Consider the following 23,654-nt stretch of genomic DNA (forward strand, 5'->3'; position numbering starts at 1 on the left):
GGAAACTAAGAAAAACAGAAAAGTAGAAAACTTACAAATGAGTGCTTTAAGTAAGCCTGAGTACCAGTTATTGCAGCTAAAAACCCCATGAGGAGTGAGGCTGTGACTGCCTTTTTACTGCTGTATCCTCAGGGCTACATAGAAGACATGTAATTAACATTTGCTGAAAGAATAAACTGCAACAAAATAATAGCCCCCTTTTTTTACTACTTGTTTAAAACATCTTTTCTGTTTATAGGAATGGACTTAGAAAAAAAAAAAGTTGAGGGCTCTTATCAGAAGAGGCCTGTTCTAACCAGTCAGTCTGCACACATCCACAGGCTGTGTGGAACCAATTTTGTGGCTGTTATTCCTTTGCCAGGGTGATTCTCACTAAAAGATATGCTCATGGCATAAAATGGTAAAAACAAATTACAAAACATTAATCTGCATAAAGTTTTGTTTTTTCATAATATACTTTCCCCATTTGTTTGCTATTTTAAAAAAGAAAACCTTGAGGCTTTAGATTCCCATTTTAGTGACAGTGAAAGTGAGGGGTGGTTGTGTTGTATCCAAGATGACACTCTGGCAGTTGGATCAAGGACTCCAATCCAATTATTCTAGCTTTAAACTCTGTAATTAATATTTAAAATGATCAGGTTTTACAAATACAAAATATATCAAACCTATGAATCTCAGGTTCTTCACCTTCAATATGAAAGAATTAGATTACAATCTTATCTCTATCAAGTCTGTTTAAATTTTAGAACTATGTTTCTATAATTACAAATAACTTACAATTAATAAAAGAAAAAGAAAAACACTGTGGAAGATGAAGTCTCAACTGTCCTTTTTGCTTTGCATAGAGAATTATTTACATCCCAGACAACGAAAAGATAAATGGTAAAAATAACAAACGGTTACATATTTTCAATTAATTTATTTTAAAAAATGAAGATTTACAATTGGTGCCTTAAGGCAGGATATCATGAATTCAACGAGTTAGTAACACAAACTTTCAAAAACCTTTATAGATTAGTCCAAAGTAGAAAATTATTTTTTGCCCACTCTTGGACTCAGACACATTCAGAAAAAATATATATTTATAAAAATAAAATGGCAAACCTAATCCCACCAATTAATTGATAGTCTTAACATCCTACACTTGTTTATTTGAACACTCTCTATATAAAAAGAATAGCTGAGTGATTTTTCCCTGTCCTACTTCCATATCATATGAAGCAAAGATGAAAATATTTAAATTACTGTTTGCAAAATCAAAACCCAAAAGCCCCTGAAACAAAACACAAGAAATATCAACAAGAACAAATATCCACTGAATAAAAACAATATAGCTAATTGTTTTACTATTCATATAGACCCATCCTTCAGCCTCTAGACATTTGGCTCTCCATGTTATTTCTAACTCAGATACCAGGGAGCACTATGGATAAAGAAGCAAATGAAAATTCCAGGTCTAATCCACCTAAGTTTCAGATACAGAGAAATATTAACGTATACAATGAAACAAAAAGGACTGCAAGCTATAATGAGGTGTGCTGCTCCATTAAAAACATGCACTTTCTCTCTCTGAAATATCTTTAAAAACTGTCTGAGCACCAGATTCAGCAACAGCAAGCATCTAGGATCTTGAATATTAGAAGTCAGAAACAGAACTTTATTGCAACTGAAAGAGAAGGCAAAACTCCAACTTACTGAAGGGTATTCCCCCTATTGATATGTAATCACAGTGAGATTCATCACTGAATTAGGATGATATCTATGTTCTTCTACAAGATTCATTAAGAAACCTACCTTTATTTTGAAGTAATTTTTCCTAAAATGAAAATAGCATTTCTAGTAAACACTGATATCACATTGAGGGGAAAACCATACTAGTGAGCAAAAGTTTTCAACTTGTTTTGTGAGGATATTGTGACAATATCCTAGAGGTGAGTAAAAAGCAAAATTTTAATTTAAAAAAATATTCACTTACAAACCAGCTACGCTTTTTGTTTCCCAAATAGACACATTTTGAAAACACAAGTAAGAATATGGGGCAACAGTATAGTGTTGTGAAAAAAGATAACAGAGAACTAAGGCATTAACTTATAGACAAGAAAATCTCGAAATACAAAGAACACTGGACTTTGTTGATACATATTAAGCATTGCTCCTTTTTTTTTCTTTTCCCTGTTTTGGTCTTTAATTTATAGGTGTGCTTGACAAAAGACAGAACCATGCAGATAACAGACATCTGTTAGTGATAAACATGAAGAAAAAAGCCATGACATTTTTACAGCTTCCTCCTGTCACTGGTAGTGGCTAAGCTGTAACTTCCCTACCAGGCTGAGACTAACGTGAGGCATGTGTATTTAGCTAAGCTTTTCACAGCTGCAAAGTAAGCTTGACTGCTGCCAACATTAATATCTATTTTCCAAAAGACTCTCTCATTACTCTTTAGAGAGAAATTTCCTTGTTAAATTAACAGCATTTATCTCCAATTTCCATTTAAGAACAACATTTCATTCTAGTATTTCGTGAAATTTCCTGTGACTGCATATGTGCTTCATTTATAAAAATGATAATAATGGGGTGCCGAACATGAAGCACAAGTAATGACTATATACTAAATGGTACGGGAGAGCAATTCCTAGTAACTCCTTAGGACAAAGGCATAAGAGTGTCAGGTTAGTAGTGATGAGCATGGCATCAGAAATAGCCATGCTAAACAGCTTCCCTATCAGGACCATGAATTACATAGTTTTAAAGTGATGAAACATTTTTAAATGTTTCATAACTCAATGAATAACCACCCAGATTATAGTCACTTAATAAAAATCCTAAACTTAGCTAAAATGAAGGTCTCAAACATAAACTAATCTACAATAAACATACCACACTGTTATTTAAAAAATACCAGTTTTTGTACATAACTTGGGATAGAATTCCTATGTTATTCCGTTATGGAGAGAAGATGAGAGGTCATTAGCTGAAATGGATAACAACGGGGAGGATAGAGAAGGTACTGGCAGATGTCTTTCATCACCGGACATGAAGTTTCTAAACAGGCTAATTATGCCACTCTTTACTCATTATGAACACAGACACACCCATAATATTACATAACAGATGTATGTCAATAAATTTTATATGTGTATATGTATGTGTGTATGTGTATATACAGATATACATACACGCACACTACATTATAAATTACTATAAAGTTACCATACCATAAAATAAAAACATGATATATATTACTTTTTAAAAAGCAGCAGGAGCTTTTTACCAAAGAAAAAATTTTAGACAAAATTCCAATATATAAAACAGAGAAATAAAAGTATGCTGTTCTGGCTAAAGCAGTGTAGGGGTGACAGAGACCCCCCCCTCCCTTCCTGCTGTGTTGGCTGAGACACCTTCTCAGTGTCCAGGGCATCATTTGAAATCACTGATCCAAGTAAATCCTGTTTCTGCTGCAAAGATTAAACGTAAGACTATTTTTTTCCCATGATATAGGCCCATATGAAAGTTTTATAATGCAACTGAGTATAAAGGTAAAAAGTAACATTTCCTCTCCTTTAAAAATAACAAAATAAAATCACTATGCTGTATAAAACCAAATTATTTTATCTCATAATCTTAATTTGATCCTTGGAAAAAGTTATTAGTTCTCCTTGAAGTGCCTAAATTTTAAAGACTTAATTTTGTCCATATAAATCTTATCCAAAACATGAGGAGAATGGATGGTAGGAGGTGGAGGTGTTATTTTTCTCTATCATACATGTATCTTCTACCTGCCTGGCCAATTTAAATATTCTGCCCAAGAATCTTAATTTTGTCACAGAATATTCAGACGGAGAAACATGCAAATAGAACTGATCTGGCAGAACAACATCTACAAGGTGTGTTTTGATTTTGTTTGTTTTAGACAAACGTTTCATCTCTTTGCTCCAAACATCTCCCCATTTACGGAAGGACTATTTTATAACCCATGCAGTTGATGTTAGCAAAATACAAACACCATGTTCTCTTCTGTAAAGGTCATGATTAAATGTCTAAATTCAATAAATAGACTCTTTAATAATTTGAAATCCTATGAAATATTTTATCTTAGTAAAGTCTCAGTCTTTCTTCTTTTCTAACACATCTTTGGGTTCTTGCCCTGCAGGCACCAGAGAGTCCCCACTCCTGGGCTCCTGTTTTTCTCTGCTCTCTTCTACCGGTTCTGGGCTTTCCGTCTCACTTTTGGACACTTCATACCGTTCTTCTACGTAACCTCCATCTGTGTCAGCCGTGTAGATGCCGTAGCACATGATGCTGATGACACCCAGTGGCAGGCCAAAGAGAAAGCAGCCCATAAGTGGAGAGCTCTTGAATATAGACTGTGGAAAGAGAATTACATCCCTCATTTGTATTCTGATATAAAAAGCACAAATGAATTTAAAGCCACTACAGATTTCTTCCTCTTGCTGCCATCCAACTTGCCTTTAGCTCCAGTGAATCAATGTCAATATTTCCGTTGTGACTATCATGTGAAAGACCCTTTAGAAATTTTATACCCATGTATGTGTGTATGTATAACCAGCTACTGGCAGCAGAAAAAGGCACCAAATTCTCCACTACCTTTTCAAAGGATGTTGATTTTTCTCACATTAATCACAAAAGTCTCTTTGAGATGGCTATTATGTGCCAAGAGCTGTACAGTTATATCCTGGCTGTAGGAATCTGCTATGGAGAAGGGTGGTTATTGACCATAAAGAAGGTAATATTCTCGTCACATAACATTTTTAACATTTTTTACTTGTCTGGTTAGTAGTAAAGCAACATTAACTTAATAATTTCCCTCAGTTTATATACTGTCTCCTCGGCTCCCAGAAAAGTAAAAGCAATTTAACTGAATAGGTTTTTCAACTATAATATATTCTATGGGTTGTGACTATAACTCTTGAGAACTAAAGAGACAAGTTCAGAGGAGAGCAGGGTCACTTCGGATTGAGATAATGGAAAAAGGCATCACAGAATAAAGGTGTTTTGAGGCAGAAATTTAAGCGTAAGAACAGGGCAGGCCAGGGTACAGTGTGAGCTCAAAGACTGAGGAGGAGAATATGTGAGACGGACAGAGAATTGTGAGGGGCATCACTGGAAAAGGGAAGGAAAGTGATCAGAACTGATTACTTAAGTAATACTAATTAGGTAGAGGACTGGAGGCGGGACAAGAGCAAGTGTGAACACCAAGTGGAGGCTAGTGCAGCAGCCACACATATGGGATAAAGGCCCAATCCGTGGCAAGGAGGTCACTGACAAACTGAAGGATGCACGGAGTAACTAATGAGTTATTAGCATGACTTGACTTCTCACCAACAGAAGGTTAGCTCTATTTTGCTTTTGGCCGTAATGAATGAAAATACCCGTGGAGGAGCTCAAGACAGACAACTAGAACTAAGTTTAAGGCTCCAACAAATTTAGGGCTGCCCTGCAGTCAAGCTGACTGACAGCTGAAGCTGGGGTAGTAAGAGAGATGTCTTAGAGTTCTCAGCAAGAAGGCTTCATATCCAAGGACTGAAAAGGGCAGGAGGAGCAAAGAAACTCTGAAAAACACTTTAAGTCATGCTATCAGGTTAAGTGACTCTAAATTCCAGTTAACTCACCAATCATACAGAAATGAATAACTGGAGAAACTTAATATCCACCTGATTAGTATCTTTTCTTAACGTAAATATGTACTAGTTCTTATCTTGCAAGTTAAGAATACGTATTTTTACCGAATCCTTTGAAATTCCAGATTTTACCTTAGTTAGACATAACCTATATACCTATATAGTCTCAATTATTAGTGACACTAAACACACTGTCACAACTTACCACAATAGTAGATTTGGCATCAAATACTATTCTTTTCAATCTCTGGAAAATGCTATCCCCTCCTTGGGCCTTAAATTTAACAAGCAAAAAACAACTGTTATTTCAGTACTATTATTTCATTTTTCTGGTAGATAATCTTACAATTGCAGGTCCAGAGTTGACTACAAAAGATTACACAGAGCACCTGACAGAGCCACGGAGTAAATATTTACTGGTTTTCCTGCCCCACCCTCCTTCTGCTCTCTTGTGTGAACACAGTCTGCTTCTCCTCTGAAAATGCATCCTCCCTGGTCACAGTCCGAGCAGCTCGGCTGAGGCTGACCCACCCAAGTGCCAGCCTGCTCAGCTTTTCAGTTTAGCTGAGAGTGTTACAGCTGCTGCAGGATATCCTCACTGTCCTGCAGGGAAAGTCTCTCCGATGATGAAACCCAAAAAGAAAAAAGTGCTGGAAGGCAGAGGGAGAAAAATTCCTGATGAAAATCCATCAAACCCCTGCATTCAGCCATGCCTAAAGTCTGGCTCATTCCTTGAATTTCACTAACTTACAAATAGAAGGGTTCTCACTCATACAGGTGAGCATCATTTCACCAAGTGTTATTTTCACAAATATAAAATTCCTACTATGTGATTAACAGCGTTTCCAAAGAAGAAATACTTGTTACTCTGTGAGGCAACTTTCAAATACAGTTTGTGTAAAGCTGAAACAAGTCTCACAAAGTAATAACTACACGTCACAAAAGCACTGAAGTCTCTTCTTTTCTTATTTTATTCTAGTATATTGAATTAAGATGCATGTTGGCCACAACCTGCTGAAGTGATTTCATGACCCTCTAATACGGGCTACAACCCAGTTTGAAAAACACTGCAATATGGTTTACAGAAAAAAAGTAGTTAAGATTATCCTTTCATCATTTCTGAGAAATATTTTATAGGATTATATTTGGAACACTCCACTGGGGCTGGTTTTAAATACATTTCCTGATCTTTTAAGAAACTGTGGTGCTACTCACAGGTTTTTTTAGAAAACCAATCCAAGTAACTTAATGCAATTGTATTCTTGAATCCAGAGAGGTACTTAGAGTCAGGAAGTTCGCTATCGGATAGCTCTGTACCCTGCAGACCTCTTAGCATCCCCAGCCCCTGACTCCAAATGCCAGTAACACCTCCCCCCGTCACTACGACAACCTATGTCCTCCAAATAACATTCCACCCATTAGCAGCCTCTGCCACTTAGGTCCTGGGGAGTGTGACTCTGCCCATCATGTGAGAGAAGCAAGGATGGAGGCCTGCCCCTCACCCCGGGTGATGGCCGACTCTTTCTTTCAGAATCAGAAGAAAATAACTCATTTCTCCTCCACCTCCTCCCATCACCCCATTGCAGTTAAAGCAAAAACTCACATCTACTGTGCCATCCAAAATGTTATTAATGAACTGGACCATGTCTTCTGCATTCTTAATCTGTCTATCTAGTAAAAAGTACTGTTGGTTTGAAGTATTCAGTACAACCACAGTTGGGACTTTTAATTCACTGAAAATAGAAAAACAAAAGAAATCAAAATACATGTTAAACACAGAGACAGCAAATATTCTGATACTTATTTGAATTATATCTAAATAACTAGAAGTACAAAAGGAGGGAGCTATCATAGCTTTGCCTTCCTTTGTTTACATAAAGAAAATTTCTAATTGTGCATCAATTTAAACAACAGCTAAATTAACATTTATGAAAACTATTAGTATACAACATCAGACAAATGAATATTCACTATCAAACCTAAGGATAAAAATTATTATGTATGAAGTATCAATTTCTGGGCAATATAATTCCTGGCCACAAGTTCATCTTAAATACCATCACTTTAATCATATACAGCCCAACTCAGTTAAAGGGCGTTCAGGCAACTAGAGAGGGAACAGCATGGTCTCCAGAATTACATTGCCTGTGTTCGGATCTGATGCTTTCCCACAACTTTGTTTAAGTCTAATATTTTTTCATTTATAAATGAATAAAGGTGTGGGGGGCAGGGTACCTATCTTGCTACAGAAGTTAAATGAGAAAATTCAAGTTAAATATCCAGCACATTCCTTGTATCAATACATAATACACATTCAGTAAATACTATTCCAAATTCTCTGAACTCCCACTACCCTATGGTATAATCACCCCATCCTCATGGGTGCTTCAGTGATATACTAGACATCAATTCACTTTGCAGACAAAAACCATAATATTACTAATGTGTCATTTACTTCAAATAATTTTTTTCCCTTCAAGAATAGGGTTTTGCATAATCATAAAAAGGTGCTTAATTCTGTATGCCACCTACATACCAGTTTACTGTTATTCATATGTCTATATGAATGTATTATGCAAAAGCACAAAACTCTACAGTAGAAACAATTTACAGCACTGTATTATCACCACGTAAGTAACTGGGTCCAGGAGGTTGCTTTCTTGTTTCTAATTCTCTATCCCTCCCCACACCACGTCCTTCTCTCATTGAGGCAAAACATGATCCCTGATGTTGGGCTCAGCCGTGTGGTTTGGCCAATGGGAAGGCACAGAAATGACTGAAGCAGAGGCTTGAAATGCGCTTGCCTTCTTGTGTTTCTGCTATTGCCATGAGAAGAATATCCCCCAGGAAAATATCCCTCCAGGGTCAAGGACATGGAAGACACGTAGGGTAGACCTGGACTTAACTGGGAGCTTGGAGCCACGTCTGTGCCCAGCTAAGGTTAGCCAAGTGCAGACGAGTGAGAGAGAATAAAGGATTGCTGTTTTATGCCACTGGGTATCAGGGTGTTTTGTTATCCAGTGTTATTGTTAGGCAATAATTAACTGTAATTTTAAAAAAATCTTAGCTTCATTCTTGTTTATAAAAACATGAGACAACTTTTTAACTTATAGCAGTTTAGTTATCATCATACTGCATCAGTAGCAAAATTCTATTTTTATGGAATGAAGTAGAACCTGGTCTTCCTATAAAAATATATCTTATGAAAAAGTTAAATACACAGCTGAACTAGAAACAGTTTGTTCTGAAATAATTCCATCTGAATAACGATGAAAAATAGCACCTCATCCTATTCCCTCTTAACTATACTCACAAAAATCAAACACAAAATAATTTAATAGACCAAAGGTCTGAGAGTACCCTGTTTACTTTGAGAAAAAGTAAAAAACATCGTCAATGCTACAGTGTTAACTATCTTATATGATATCACGTATTTGCCCTAAGTCAAAAACTTTTAGGCATCAATACTTATTAAATTCTACTAATTTATGTGTCAATACTGATCTTATAGTAGCTAGGAGATTTTGCAGTAAGAGATCTGCATTTGAGGACTGCATCTCTTTGACTTACTTGCCGAGCATCCTTTGGCTTATTATTTAACTTCCTTGAGTTTCTTCTAAGAAATTTCAATTTCCTTATCTATATAAAATGGAAATAACAGTACTTATACCTTACTGAGTTAGTGTAAAAGTCAGAAAACATACATTGACAACTCAGTACAGTGTTGGTCACAGGGTAAGTGCTCAATAAGGACTTTCGATTATTATATAGCCATCATTATATGCCTTCTCACTTCTCTCAAAAAAAAGCCAAGTATGAATTTAAAAAAAAAAACAATAAGGGGTTGGTGGTAGAGATTATTGTTCTCTGATCATAACTGTAGCAAAACTTCTATCTCACAACTCACATTAGAAATAATACTCATGAAGGAATGTCCATCCATCTCTAGAAATTCTGAATATTATCCTGAATCAAGGAGTTATTTATCAGATGCAAATTGCTTTGGCCTCTGGCCCAAAATGTTTTACTGCATCACTTTATTGGCTTGCCTCCAAGGACATTATAAATGGTTGTAATGAAGTCCCTACTATATATACTGTAAAGATCCTATTAAAAATACATTTCTATTATAATGTGCCCCCCTTTATGAGATTATATAGCATAGCAATTTCTCTTAGGTTTCTACAAGGTCAGCCATACTCCTATAAGAAATAGTTATTCTATAGGGGAAGGGAAATGTATAAACAATGTTTTTCTACTTTGTCTTGAGTATTAAAAATTCAAATTGTTTAAGTACCTTTAGTAATTGTATAGATCCTTTATTTTATTTCCCTTTGTCTTGATTTCTTCATTATATATTACATCTGGTACTTTATGTCTTCGGTAAACCCTCTCAAATTCTTATTAGAATAAGGATAATGAATTGATTATAAATAAATAAAGGTACTTTAGGGCTTCCCTGGTGGCGCAGTGGTTGAGAGTCTGCCTGCCGATACAGGGGAAGCGGGTTCGTGCCCTGGTCCGGGAGGATCCCACATGCCGCGGAGCGGCTGAGCCCGTGAGCCATGGCCACTGAGCCTGCGCGTCCGGAGCCTGTGCTCCGCAACGGGAGAGGCCACAACAGTGAGAGGCCCGAGTACCGCAAAAAAAAAAAAAAAAAAAAAAAAAAAGGTACTTTACTTCGTAATTTTAGGCTCTTAACTGAAAATTATTAATGTTATTCTGGGTTTATAAGTTGGTAAAGCTCTGGAGGGCTTCTGCCATCTTCCCGTCCGGGCTATTTTAAGACCCATTTTCCAAACACTCTTGTGTTTGCTATTACACTCTGCCTGAAATAACCTCGCTGCATTCTTCATTCAGCTACTTCTCATTCTTTAGGATCTCCCTTAATTACCGGCTCTTGTGGCAAGCGTTTCCTGAGCCCCTGAGCCTTGCTGTGCATTTTGGTGTGGGTGGGTCTCTCCGTGCTTCCAGAGCTCCGTACCACACAGGCCTTCCCACACAGTGCTGGAGTCACCGTGCTGTCTCACCCAGCGGACGGTGAGCATCTGAAGACAGGGCCTCTATAATTTACTCATTTTTTTGCATCAACAGTGCAATGCCAAACACAGTGTGTGACTTACAGCAAATATTCACTAAACGTCCGCTGAATAGAGTAGGCTTTTATTTGAAACTTATTAATTCAGTATAGGTCTGGTAAATGTTTTCTAATATCAACTTTCTGAAGTGACAAATCAGATCTTTACATCATAAGCATAATCAATATTATATTAAAGCTGCAAAGTTTCCCTATAAACTTACTTTAGTCTGTTAAATTCTTCTAGAATAGCAATTAATTCTTTTTTTTTTTTTTTGCGGTACGCGGGCCTCTCACTGTTGTGGCCTCTCCATTGCGGAGCACAGGCTCCGGACGCGCAGGCTCAGCGGCCATGGCTCACGGGCCCAGCCGCTCTGCGGCATGTGGGATCTTCCCGGACCGGGGCACGAACCCATGTCCCCTGCATCGGCAGGCGGACTCTCAACCACTGCGCCACCAGGGAAGCCCAGCAATTAACTCTTGAATGCTAAAAATGTTCTAAGTTACATTTATTCATTAAAACTGAACTTAGGGTTCATATTAAACAGAAACTACAAAGTTTACAAGTTTTTGAATGATGTTTTCTTTCCAAAATACTATAAATTGTCAACATTAAATTGGGAGTGATTTTTTTTAGTATAGAGAACTTTAAAGTTTAATAAGTTTCAAATACAGATTTTAAAACTGAAGTAAACATTTAATGGTAGAGAATATCTGCATTAGCATATACAAAGGTTTGCTTTTTTCAGCTATTAGTCCTGCCTGTCTCTGAAAAACAGAAATTTAAAAATTTATAGAGTTGGGACTTCCCTGGAGGTCCAGTGGTTAGGACTCTTTGCTTCCACTGCAGGGGGCACAGGTTCAATCCCTGGTCAGGGAACTAAAATCCCACAAGCCACACAGTGTGGCAAAAAAAAAAAAAAAAAATTGATAGAGTTGATAGCAAAATCATTTTGTCATTTAGCATTTTACTTACTCCATCAGCAAGGTATTTATATAGTCATTTCCATCCATATGGCCAAACTGAAAATCCCTAATCAACAACAACCAAAAAGAACAGAGAAAGAGAGGACAATATTAAATACAAAAAAAAGATAAATACAAAGCACTGAATTTAGGGTTTGGTAAGCATGCAAACACTGTAAACATTTAACATATCAATCACATACAATAAATATAAAAAAGTATGAATTCTACTGGCTTTTGAGATACAAACACGTAACAAATTAAGCTAATTTTAAGACATTTCTATTTGTTTCATACTGTGTAACACAAGAAATACATATACCATTGATATATCGTTAGAAGACTTAGAATAAAAAGGGCATAATAGTTAAGTAATGCAACAAATTTATATTGACTGTCTTTTATGACAGTAATAAACTGATTTAGCATACAGGAAAAAATATCACCTATTTTTTATGTTCCATTATTCTTTGAGTTCCTATTAAAATCGTCATCTGTCTGTATCTGACTTGTGATTGCTCATTTAATTTTATTTCAAACGTATGAGTATACAGGCAACCTCCTTTTATTGGGCTTTGCTTTACTGCAGTTCCCAGATACTATGTTTTTTACAATCTGAAGGTTTCTGGCAACCCTGCTTTGAGTGAGTCTATCTGTGCTATTTTTTCCAACAGCATTTGCTCACTTCATGTCTCTGTGTCACATTTTTGGTAATTCTCACAATATTTCAAACTTTTTTCATTATTATTATATCTGCTCTGGCGATCTGTGAGCAGTGATTTTTGATGTTACTATTGTGATGTTCGGGGTGCCACGAACTGTGCCCACACAAGACTTCGAATTTAAGCAATAAATGTTTTGTGTGTTCTGACTGCTCCACCAACCAGCCGTTCCCGCATCTCTCTCCCTCCCCTTCTCCCTGGGCCTCCCTATTCCTTGAGACACAACAATATTGAAATTAGACCAGTTAATAACACTACAATGGCCTCTAAATGTTTAAGTGTAAGAGTCCCACGTCTTTCACTTTAAATCAAAAGCTATAAAAGATCAAGCTTAGTAAGGAATGGAAGTTGAAAGCTCAGATAGGCTGAAGCTAGGCCTCTTCCAGCAAACAATTAGCCAAGTTGTGAATGCAAAGGAAAACTTCTTGAAGGAAATTAAAAGTGCTACTCCAGTGAATACACAAATGGTAAGAAAGTAAAACAACCTTATTACTGATATGCAGAAAAGTTTTTGTGGTCTGGGTAGAAGATCAAACCAGCCACAATATTTCCTTAAGGCGAAGCCTAATCCAAAGCAAAGCCCAAACTCTCTTCAATTCTATGAAGGCTAAGAGAGGAGAGGAAGCTGTAGAAGAAAAGTCTGAAGCTAGCAGAGGTGGGTTCATGAGGTTTAAGGAAAGAAGCCATCTTCGTAACATGAAGTGCAAGGTGAATCAGCAAGTGCTGATGTAGAAGCTGCAGCAAGTTATCCAGAAGGTCTAGCTAAGATAAGACATGAAGGTGGCTACACTAAACAACAGATTTTCAGTGTACATGAAACAGCCTTATACTGGAAGAAGCCACCATCTAGGACTTTCTAGCTAGAGAGAAGTCAACAATGCCTGGCTTCAAAACTTCAAAGGACAGGCTGACTATCTTGTTAGGGGCAAACATAGTTGGTGACTTTAAGTTGAAGCCAGTGCTCATTTACCATTCTGAAAATACTAGGGTCCTTAAGATTTATGCTAAATCTATCCTGCCTTTTGCCCTACAAATGAACAAAGCCTGGATGCAGCACATCTATTTACAACACGGTTTACTGAATATTTTAAGCCCCACTGTTGAGACCTACTGCTCAGAAAAAAAAAGATTCCTTTCAAAATATGACTACTCATCGACAGTGCGCTTGGGTCACCCGGGAGCTCTGATGGAGATGCACAGTAAGATTCATGTTGTTTCACTCCTGCTAACACAACCCCCATTCTGCAGCTCACGGATCAAGGAGTCATTTTGACTTTCAAGTCTTCTTATTGAAGAAATGCGTTTCCTAAGGCCACAGCTGCCATAGATAGTGATTCCTCTGATGAATCTGGGCAAAGTAAACTGAAAACCTCTGGCAAGGATTCACCATTCTAGATGCCATTAAGAACATTCATGATTCACAGGAAGAGGTCAAATATCAACATTAACAGGAGTTTGGAAGAAGCTGATTCCAACCCTCATGGATGATTTTGAGGGGTACAAGATTTCAGGAGAGGAAGTAATTGCAGATGTGGTGAATACAGTAAGAAAACTAGACTTAGAAGTGGAGCCTGAAGATGTGAATGAATTGGTATAATCTTGTGATAAAACTTGAATGGATGAGGAGCTGCTTCTTATGGATGAGCAAACAAAGAGGTTCCTTAAAAGTGGTTCCAGGAATCTACTCCTGGTGAAGAGGCTGTGAAGACTATAGAAATGACAACATTTAGAGGATTTAGAATATTACATAAACTTAGTTGACAAAGGAGCAAGGTTTGAGAGGACTGCTTCAGATTTTGAAAGATGTTCTACTATGGGTAAAATGCTACCAATGCTACGGAGAAATCGTTCATGAAAGGAAGAGTCAATGGATGAGGCAAACTTCACTGCTGTCCCATTTTAAGAAAAAGCCACAGCCACCCTGACCTGCAGTGACCACCACCCTGGTCAGTCAGCAGCCATCAACATCGGGGCAAGACCCTCCACCAGCAAAAAGATGACAACTCATTGAAGCCTCAGATGATGGTCAGCATTTTTAAAGTACGTACAGTTTTTAGACACAATGCGACTGCACACTTAATATACAAAAACATAACTTTTATATGTACTAGGAAACCAAAAATTTCATGTGACTTGCTGTACTGCACTGGGCTGGAGCCAAACCCGCAATACCTCTGAGGTATATGCCTGTATGTGCATATTTTCTTACCACCAACTTATCCCAAATCCTATCAAGACTCAGGTATGATACAAATTACAAGTTTTTTCTAAACTTGTAAGGCATATATCAATAAATTTCAAGTCCCAACAATTCATACTGAAATGCTACATGCTGTAATTCACTTCAGCTCCTTGATTCATCTTTGAAAGTATGAAATACTCCTATTTTTGCTTTACTGTATTACAAAACCTAATTAGACAAAGATAATGGAGCCTTCTAGAATGCAAACACCTACCTGTGGAACTGGTCTCTATAATCTCTAGCAACTTCCTGAATAACTGACTTTAATCTGTGAGAAAACAAAAAATACATGAATATTCCATTTCATCAACTTGAAAAATATAATTACTCAATTATAATATATGCTGCCTTATCTAATATCTAACACTGCAGGAAAAGAAAGATACTATGTCAAGTTTATCTGAAGCCATGTAAAGTCTGAATTGGATGATATTTGAAGCTTAAAACTATTTCAAGGCACCATACCTGGTATGTTCAACTGATGTATTTTTCTCATCAATTACTGCAATAGCCACAAGCTTTCCTGAAATTAAGAATGACATATCTAAATTCAATAATCCTCATTAAACTTTTCAATTATTACTGTAGCAATGAATAGGAAAATAGTATATAGTTTCCAGAATTCAATTCCAATTATCTTAAACATGTTATGCTTAGCAGAGTGAAACAGTGAACTGTTGACTCCAAGTGATAAACTCCTACCTACTTCCCATCCCTGAAATGCAAATATCAATATCAGTAACAGTAAATATCAGTAATCAATAACAGTAAACATTTAACAATTCATATACTCAAATTGTTATTTTTTTCACACAACCCACAAACTAAAGTAAGTATTTTGTTGAAAACTAAATCTATAAGGAACCAGTTGATAAAACAAATATACTAAGAATTACTACAGCTCTGAAAAAATGGTATAGAACAAGAAAATGATTTTTACAATGTTATTCCCTTTGGTACCACGGGCCACTGTTTGCTAGTAATTAATGCACAAAATAAAACTGACTCAAATTTATTTAACCCTCAACAGAACATAAATCATATTCATCTCTGACATCCTCCAGGACAGCAGCGTGATGTAACAACCAGAGCACTGGTATGGAAGTCAGAAGACCAGACCCAGCAGGGTCTATTATGTTCCAGGCCTGGGAGAACAACAGTGAAGCACAGCATCCATTAGCCATGTGCCTTAACCTCAGCGGATGCCAACTTATTTTAGAAACTATTATCTATTTCAAAGTCATCTGGAGAGTTGAATGAGATTACATGTACAAAAATACTGGGATAGTTTCTGGCTCAGAGTAGGTACATAAACGTAGGATTAAATCGACAATCTTTCAATCTCATCCCCATTATCTTCTCTAATTTCATACTTAAAGTCTATACAAACCTTAAATTCTACACAATCTTGACACTTCTTTTAACCCTCAGCTAAAAACATTAGTTCATAATGTTTATTTCCCCTCTTGAAATATTACTGCATTTACTGTTCAGTGTTTGGTTTTTACTGTTATGTCTTTAATTTGAAGTGCTTCATGAGTTTTTTCAAAATGCCTACATGTCCAGCATCTTCCCACAGGCCGACACGGGGGGTTCCTCACGTATTAAGTTCACAGTCACTGGGTGCCGAGCAGTGGACCCGGCACAGGGCTAGTTCCCGAGGCCACAGTGAGGAGCACACAGACACAGCTCTGCACTTGGGGAAGACAATCACACACACAGAGACGTGTGGTTAACAATCAGAAGACTTGGGGAGGACGGGGACATGGGGTTTATAAAAGAACATTTTATAAGAGTAAACTAATGAGTTCCAGGGGGTTAGTGAAAGACTTTCCTAAGAAAGCAGTATTTGGTCTGAGTTTGACAGATGAATATAAATTCACTACACTTTTCCAGGCAAAGACAACAGAATGTTTAAAGGTGCTCTGGTGCAAGGTACACAGCCTTTTCAGGAAACTGAACAGTCAGCGTGGCCGGAGACGGGAGAGAGTGGGACAAAACGGGAAAGTAAGCAGGAGTCGGAAGATGCAGGGACCTGCAGTCGCCAGAAGTCCTGAAAATACACTAGGTGTCTGAAGCCACCGAGGGCCAGGAGTCTGTTGCGGGGCTTATATGACAAGTGGCCAGGTAGGACCACAAGCAGGGTACAGCTGAAGCCGACACCCAACCAGGACAATTACGCTGGGAACAGAAAGAAACACTGCCATAGCCAACTTCTTTCCAAATCAATCTGGGAGAAGACACTGAAGAGCTTTGGCAAAGCTGCCTATTTTAATTGCCGCCTCCTACGATGCTGTACTGACAGCAGAACTACCGTATTCCTACATTCTCCTCCTTTTCCCTTCATACGGGCCTGCATGAATCAGCAAGTAAACCCACAGTCTCTGACAGTCTCCGCATCAACTTCCAATACTGAGCTAATACACACCTCCCTCTGTAAGGAAAGCAAAGACAGAAGCATCATCAGACACAGAACATTAAAAGAAGGCTCAGGAACCAGAACAAATACCATCCTGTGAAAGTTACAAAGTAACAGAAAAATGTGTTAGAGCGCTTCTAATTTGTATTCTTAACCAGATCCAAGAGCAGGAAATCATGAAGAGGAAACTCTATACCTATTATTTCTCAGATAAAAAAATTGAGCCTTGAGTAACATTTTCCCATTCTTAATCTAAAACTATACAGTTCATCCAACTGTCATAAAGTTGTGAATGGAAACAAATGTGGCAACAATAACCATGACTTATTTCTTATTTGTAATTCATTATAAATTTACAAAACACTTCCTCCTACAATTTACATGCTTATTAGCTTCTTAGAATTTTTGTAGTTCACATCTTAGACCAGTCCTTACAGCTGTAGTTCCTTACAGCTTTCTTTTTTGCATCTATATTTATATTTGCTTTGCTTATCATTTTCAATTACATAACTTCAAGAAACCATGCCAATCTGATGCCCATATTTTCTTCACAGGTAAAAGTGGGCTTTCAAAGGTTGTGATAATTTGTATTCCAACTCCTATTACAAAATCAGCGTCCTGCAGACAGCTTTCTGTTTGGTTATTTTTTCTCATTTCCTTATTCTCCAGGCTCTGTTTTCCCTGTCACTATCACTTCTATTAGTAAATGCTTTCTAGCTAATCTTTATTCCACATGCAAAGGTATGTTCTTTGGTTAATGTTAATCTATATTCTCATAAAGTTGAAGTGGCATTCAGATCTGAAAGAAGGAATGATATTATGAAATAGAACTTAAAAAGTTCATTTTCTACAGATTGGAGTAATCAGTTAAGGAAAAGTTTTGTAGTGTGATGGAGAGTTGTATATATGCTTGTTACCGGTATCTCCAAGTTCATACAAGAGGAAGCCATCCATTGTAAGATAATTCTGAAACCTCTCCCTGTTGATCCAGGATGATAGATCACCATCTTCGTACTCTTAAAAAAACAAAACAAAGTTGATAAATTATAGTGGAAATATGACGTTAAAATGTTTATAATGTTTAATCTAGCAGCATGTATAAAATGCCTGACATAGGATCATAATCTTAAATTCATAAATTTCATTTTTAGAAAGCTATTTGAAGCAATCAAATGTAAAAAAAGGATTAATGCACAAAACAATTCATCATTATAGCACCACTGAAAATAGCAAAAGTTAGATAAATAAAAATAAAGGAAATAACTGAAACATCCTAAACAGGAAATAATTTAAATCATTATGGTACATGTTGAGAAAGACCATTTATAGATTTTAAAAAATTATAGTAATTAAGTGGTAAATCAGGTAACAAAACAATATTACAATATGACTGTAACTCTAAAAAATAAAGTATGAAAAAACTGATAGAATGATAAAATGAAGGCATATATATACTCCTATTAAATAGGTTTCCTGAGTTGATGGTTATTCTTAGATGATGGCATTATGGGCAATTCTTATTACAATTTCTTTGTTCTTCTCTATTTTATGACATTTTGACCTCAGTTTACAACCCTCCTTCATATGTAAAACAAACTCACATATAAAGTCACACGTACTATTTCAGTCCTTTTCAACGTCAAATACTTCCTCTGATAAGCAGACAGGAAACATTTACAATATCCAAGAGAATTATGTCCTGATTAGAAATATAATTCTGAAGTAATTCTGAAAAATTATTACAACTGCATGAAAAAGAAGTTGATGTAAAAGCCTACCAATATGGATGAAGACTGGATTTTACTGATTTCTTGAAAGATGTGCTTTTTCTGTCACTTGCATTGCTAAACAAAACATTTTCAAGTTATCAAACCTATAAAATAAGTAATATAATACAAATCTGAAAGTATTTATGGATTTGGATTTACGAATTAGGAAAACAAACATAAAACTAGAAGTTGATTATTGGGCCATAATCTCCACTCCAGGTCAAAAGCAAATTTTCTAAAGATTATTCACAAAAGTGATAAATCTAAAACTCATTAGGAAATAAACTATCCTCCTAAGCCCCATCCCACTGTTCCTGAAATTATTAACAACAATGTAATAGTAGGATAAGCTTCCAAAGTAACCTTTTATCTGAAGACTTCAGGCAGGTTCTAAGTACTGACTACTGAGTTAGAAAATGTTGGCCTTCAAAACAGCTGTAGATACTGAACACATTACCCCTCTCTTTCTTATGCATCGGAGGCCACATCTGAAACATGGATGGGGAAGGGCACTTCTTAGCCATTATTTAGACTTCCATGCATTCCTTAATAAAGAAAATCAGGCCTTTTTCCAAAAAAAGCGAAGTGGCTCTCTGAGTTAAGAAACTCATAATGCAACTAGAACAAGAGATTTGAAGGCTGAATCTTGATTATACCACGTACTATTTTAACTTGGAAAAAACAAAAACAATCTCTTTAATCCTGTTTGTTTATAAAACAGTAAGACTGCTGATCTCAAAAGATTGTTGTAATGATCAAATAAGATAATATATTGAATATACTAAGTGCTTATCATACAAGGAGTGTAGATAAAGAATAAGTGGATGGAATATGAATTTTCCTTAACACATTTTCACATATGTAAGTTCCTCTTAATTTCCTTTTTAAGCCCAATGTCTCATGCAGCCATTCAACAAATATCCAATGAATGAGCAAAGGAATGCACCTGCAATTTAACTACATATCTCTCTCCTTTATCTAACATTCTTAGTTACTCTCTCTGTAATTTCAGGATATTTATCTATCTGCCTTACTACCAGATTAAGGTCCTCACATTTATCTAAAGATAGTGAAGACATAAGATTTTAGAACTGCTTTGTCTTCATGTTATTGTCAAAACAATTAAAATGCTCCTTTGACTAAAACAAGACAATCAAAATATTCCTTTTATTAGATATTCTTCTATTCATTTGAGTCATTTAAGCAACTCAAAGCTTACAGCTCTCAAACACTTCTAGTTTCTTCTCCATCATAAAATGACTGAGCAGAACCCCTAAGGGGCAGTCCTGGGCGACCCTTCCCCCATATTCTCTGCTTATGTAACCGTATCTGATGCACATTTCCTCAGTTGTTTTGATGACCAGGAGCACTTATCCCCCAGGCCTACTGGAGCCTGAGGATGGACAATGTTAACTGACATGGCCCTTGCTGTTACCTCACCATCAACCAATCAGAGGACTGTGCACCAGCTGATCACATACCCTGTGACTCCCCTCCCTCACCTGGCCTTTGAGCACTATCTGCCCTGGACTCCCTGCTTGGTGCCCTGCACTGAAGCCGCCCTTTCCTTCACCACAACCCAGTGTCAGCAGATTGGCTTTACTGCACACAGGAAGAGTGGACCCAAGTTTGATTCAGTAAAAATAACTCTCTAGAATGTTTCTGGTACGAATAAAATGGTCCCTATCTGTGCTCTCCAACAAAAGCCACACAAGGCCACTGAGTATATGAAAAGTAGCTAGTTAGAATGAGAAACTGAATTTTTTATTTCATCAATTTTATGTAATTTACAATGTTACTAACATCGCTAGTAGGTGAGATTTTGCATTCGCTTTTGATTTTCAGTGGCTGTGTACTGTCCAACAGATGTCGAGTTTCAATGCTTCCTGAAATCCGAACTATCTCCGCATGCCCTTGTGAGTCTGCTGCACTGCCCTAAGCTACCTCAAAGCCCAGTCTGCGAACTCTGGTAGTAAGTATTTGATAATACCAAGGAATTACTGTTAATTTTGTTAGTGTTACAATAGCATGTGGTTATCTTAAAGAAAGAAACTCCAAAAAGCCCCCATTTTTAAAGAAATGCATAATAAACATGTAGTCAGGACGTATAATGAAGCACATAGCGATGAAATGCCACTGGGATTTGTTAAGATGCTTCAACAAAGAAAAAAAATTGTTGAAGCAAACGTGGTAAGATCTTAGTAACTGTCTCACCTGGCTGACAGGTATGTAGAGTCTTATTATTTTAGCATTCTCTTTACTATAATGTGTGTTTGATATAATAAAAATATTTTTAAAATAGACCAAGTATTTGCTTCAACAAAGAAATGCTAATAGCAGGTGGGTGGTTACTTCGGTCAGGGAGGGAGAGAAGAGGCTACAGAAGAACACCCCAGGGCTTCACCACTACTGAAGATGGTTTACTTCTTTCACATCTTTGTGTGTCTCAAATGTTAGACCTTTTTAAAATTAATTTTGAATATTTTAAAGTAATGTATAGAAATTGCATAGGGCTCATTTCTAAAAAAAAGGCAAATGATCTGACAAAAAGAGAAATTTACTGTAGCCAAACTCAGAATGAAAGAACGCTGAGTGGAAAAACTAAAGTTGAAGGGTAAGAAAAACCTAGCAGTCATTCAACTAACAGGAAATGTAAGCAGTAGCTGCATTTACTAAATCTTTCATCAACACCTCAGCCCTATAATAGATACAACATTGTAATTATAAAGTGTTTACATGAGTTAAAACTTTGGAACTTACCATCATAAACAAAGTAAGTTTCATCTTTGAAAACAAGCACAGCAGGCATCTCTTTCAGGGTCACATACTGCGAAAATCAGAAAAAAAATTTCAGTTGGTAGCAGTGAGTTCAGAAGCATTGAAAGTTACCGGGGGGAGAAAAACCACAATGACAACCACAAAAAAGTTACCAACAGTTAAAAAGAACACAGTCAATCCCTAGCTCATCCAAGGACTGGGCTTGATACCTCTTTATACACCCCCTGGCACGGTGCCCTGTTTGCCTTGGTGAAACCATGAAATATTCTTAGAGTTGTTAACAGACTCAAAGATATCACAGGAAGTGAAGGCCAGGAGGCACTCTGAAACGGCAGAAGAGCAGGGGCTAAGGTAGCAATCAGCACAGGTAGGTTCACAGCACTCCCAGGCTGTGAAACAACGAGTCCATCACTTCATCTGGGGAGTCGGCTTCACGTGAATCCAGGACTCAGAGCACCCACCTCACTGGGGAGTTAGGAGAGTGAGATCTGCTAACACACGTTGAGAGGTGAGAGCAGGCTTAAACGATAAACTGCTTTATGAATGGGAATTTACAATGGCCATTAATAATAAGGAATCCATTCAGTGGGTACCTGCTTCTTATACCTGTGTTGTACTTATTTCAAAATAATAAAATTACAGTAGAGAAATCAGTATCAGAGCAGAAAAGATATAATTTAGGTAAGCCACACAGAATTACTACATGAGTGTGGTAATACCGAACACAACAACAAATAAATCAGTAGATAACTAATCAAGTAAAAATAATAATAAAATTAAAATAAGGACAGCTATCCTGGAAAGATTAAAAAGGGAGGAAGGTATGTCACAGGTGATCTGGAATGATCTGGTTACATTACAGCACCATGAAAATAACTATTGTAAGGGCAGTGGTAAAGCTCTCAGGTGAGGCTCTACCATCCAGCATGCCTCTATTCACCCATGGTTGGCAACTCATCCACACAGGTACCCTGGGAGTATTTCACAGCATTCAGCATCTCTCCCTTTCAAGGATATCCCTGAGTGAGCCAGCCTCTGAAATCACACCAGTGAGTCACTTGTCCCCATTACTCCTCTGAAACTGTTTCTCTTAAAACCACCAACAACCTCTATGGGGACAAACACCATGGTTCTTTCCTCTCCTCACCTTGGTTGCTTCACAGCATCTTGCACAATTGGCCACTCCCTTCTTAAACACTTTTTATCTTGGCTTCCCATTCACCTTGTTTTCCTACTTTACTGGCAATTTCTTCTCATTGTCCTTTGCTGTTAGGACCTGGACCCTCTTATCTCCCCCAAGATTTGCATCCCATGTCTAAGAAGTATATTTCATTTATGCAGCTGTGACTTATCTCCAAACCCTTATCTGATGCTTGTACTTGGATGCCTAATACATCAACTTAAATTAAAATAAACCTTCAGGGGCTTCCCTGGTGGTGCAGTGGTTGAGAGTCCGCCTGCTGATGCAGGGGACACGGGTTCGTGCCCCGGTCCGGGAAGATCCCACATGCTGCGGAGCGGCTGGACCCGTGAGCCATGGCCGCTGAGCCTGTGCGTCCAGAGACTGTGCTCCGCAACAGGAGAGGCCGCAACAGTGAGAGGCCCATGTCCCACACACACAAAATAAATAAATAAACCTTCAAAACTCCATCACTCCTCCCATACTCCAACTTGTTCCTTCCCCAGTATCCCCCAGCTCATAAATACCACCACCATCTAACCAGCTGTTCAGGCCAAAACCTAAGAGTCATCCTTGATGCACCTCTTTTCCTCTAGAACAAGCTCAAAAAATTCGATCTCCAAATACAATTCTTTCACTTCTTCCTAATTCTCTTACCAACATTCAAGCCTAAATCCTAGATTATTTCAAGAGTTCAACTGAGCTTCCTGATCTAGTCTCATCCTGATCCAATTGTTTCTGCACTTAGCACAGAGTAATGTCCTTAAAATGAACTTGAGACCAAGTCCTCACGTGCGTGGCCATGACCTAGAAGGCCTCCACTGGCCTCTGCCCACCTCCCATCTCCTTTCTCACTGCAGTT

At 37.4% G+C, this 23,654-nt stretch overlaps 1 protein-coding gene across 2 annotated transcripts in view; it reads right to left on the reverse strand.

The window, feature by feature from the left end:
• Positions 1-782: 782 nt before the first annotated feature.
• The window catches only part of TMX3 (thioredoxin related transmembrane protein 3), a 45,389-nt gene continuing 22,517 nt past the window's right edge, over positions 783-23,654 (reverse strand). For both annotated transcript variants that reach the window (XM_060119005.1, XM_060119006.1), the window contains 8 exons: positions 21,595-21,661; positions 17,983-18,081; positions 15,112-15,169; positions 14,861-14,914; positions 11,693-11,749; positions 7,243-7,372; positions 5,845-5,913; positions 783-4,364 (listed from right to left, as the gene is read on the reverse strand). In XM_060119005.1, coding sequence (XP_059974988.1) covers positions 4,104-4,364; positions 5,845-5,913; positions 7,243-7,372; positions 11,693-11,749; positions 14,861-14,914; positions 15,112-15,169; positions 17,983-18,081; positions 21,595-21,661 — 795 coding nt within the window. In that variant the 3' untranslated portion in view covers positions 783-4,103. The remainder of the gene's footprint in view (positions 4,365-5,844; positions 5,914-7,242; positions 7,373-11,692; positions 11,750-14,860; positions 14,915-15,111; positions 15,170-17,982; positions 18,082-21,594; positions 21,662-23,654) is intronic.

This window comes from Mesoplodon densirostris, chromosome 15 (assembly GCF_025265405.1).
Source record: "Mesoplodon densirostris isolate mMesDen1 chromosome 15, mMesDen1 primary haplotype, whole genome shotgun sequence".
Classification (NCBI taxonomy): Eukaryota; Metazoa; Chordata; class Mammalia; order Artiodactyla; family Ziphiidae; genus Mesoplodon; species Mesoplodon densirostris.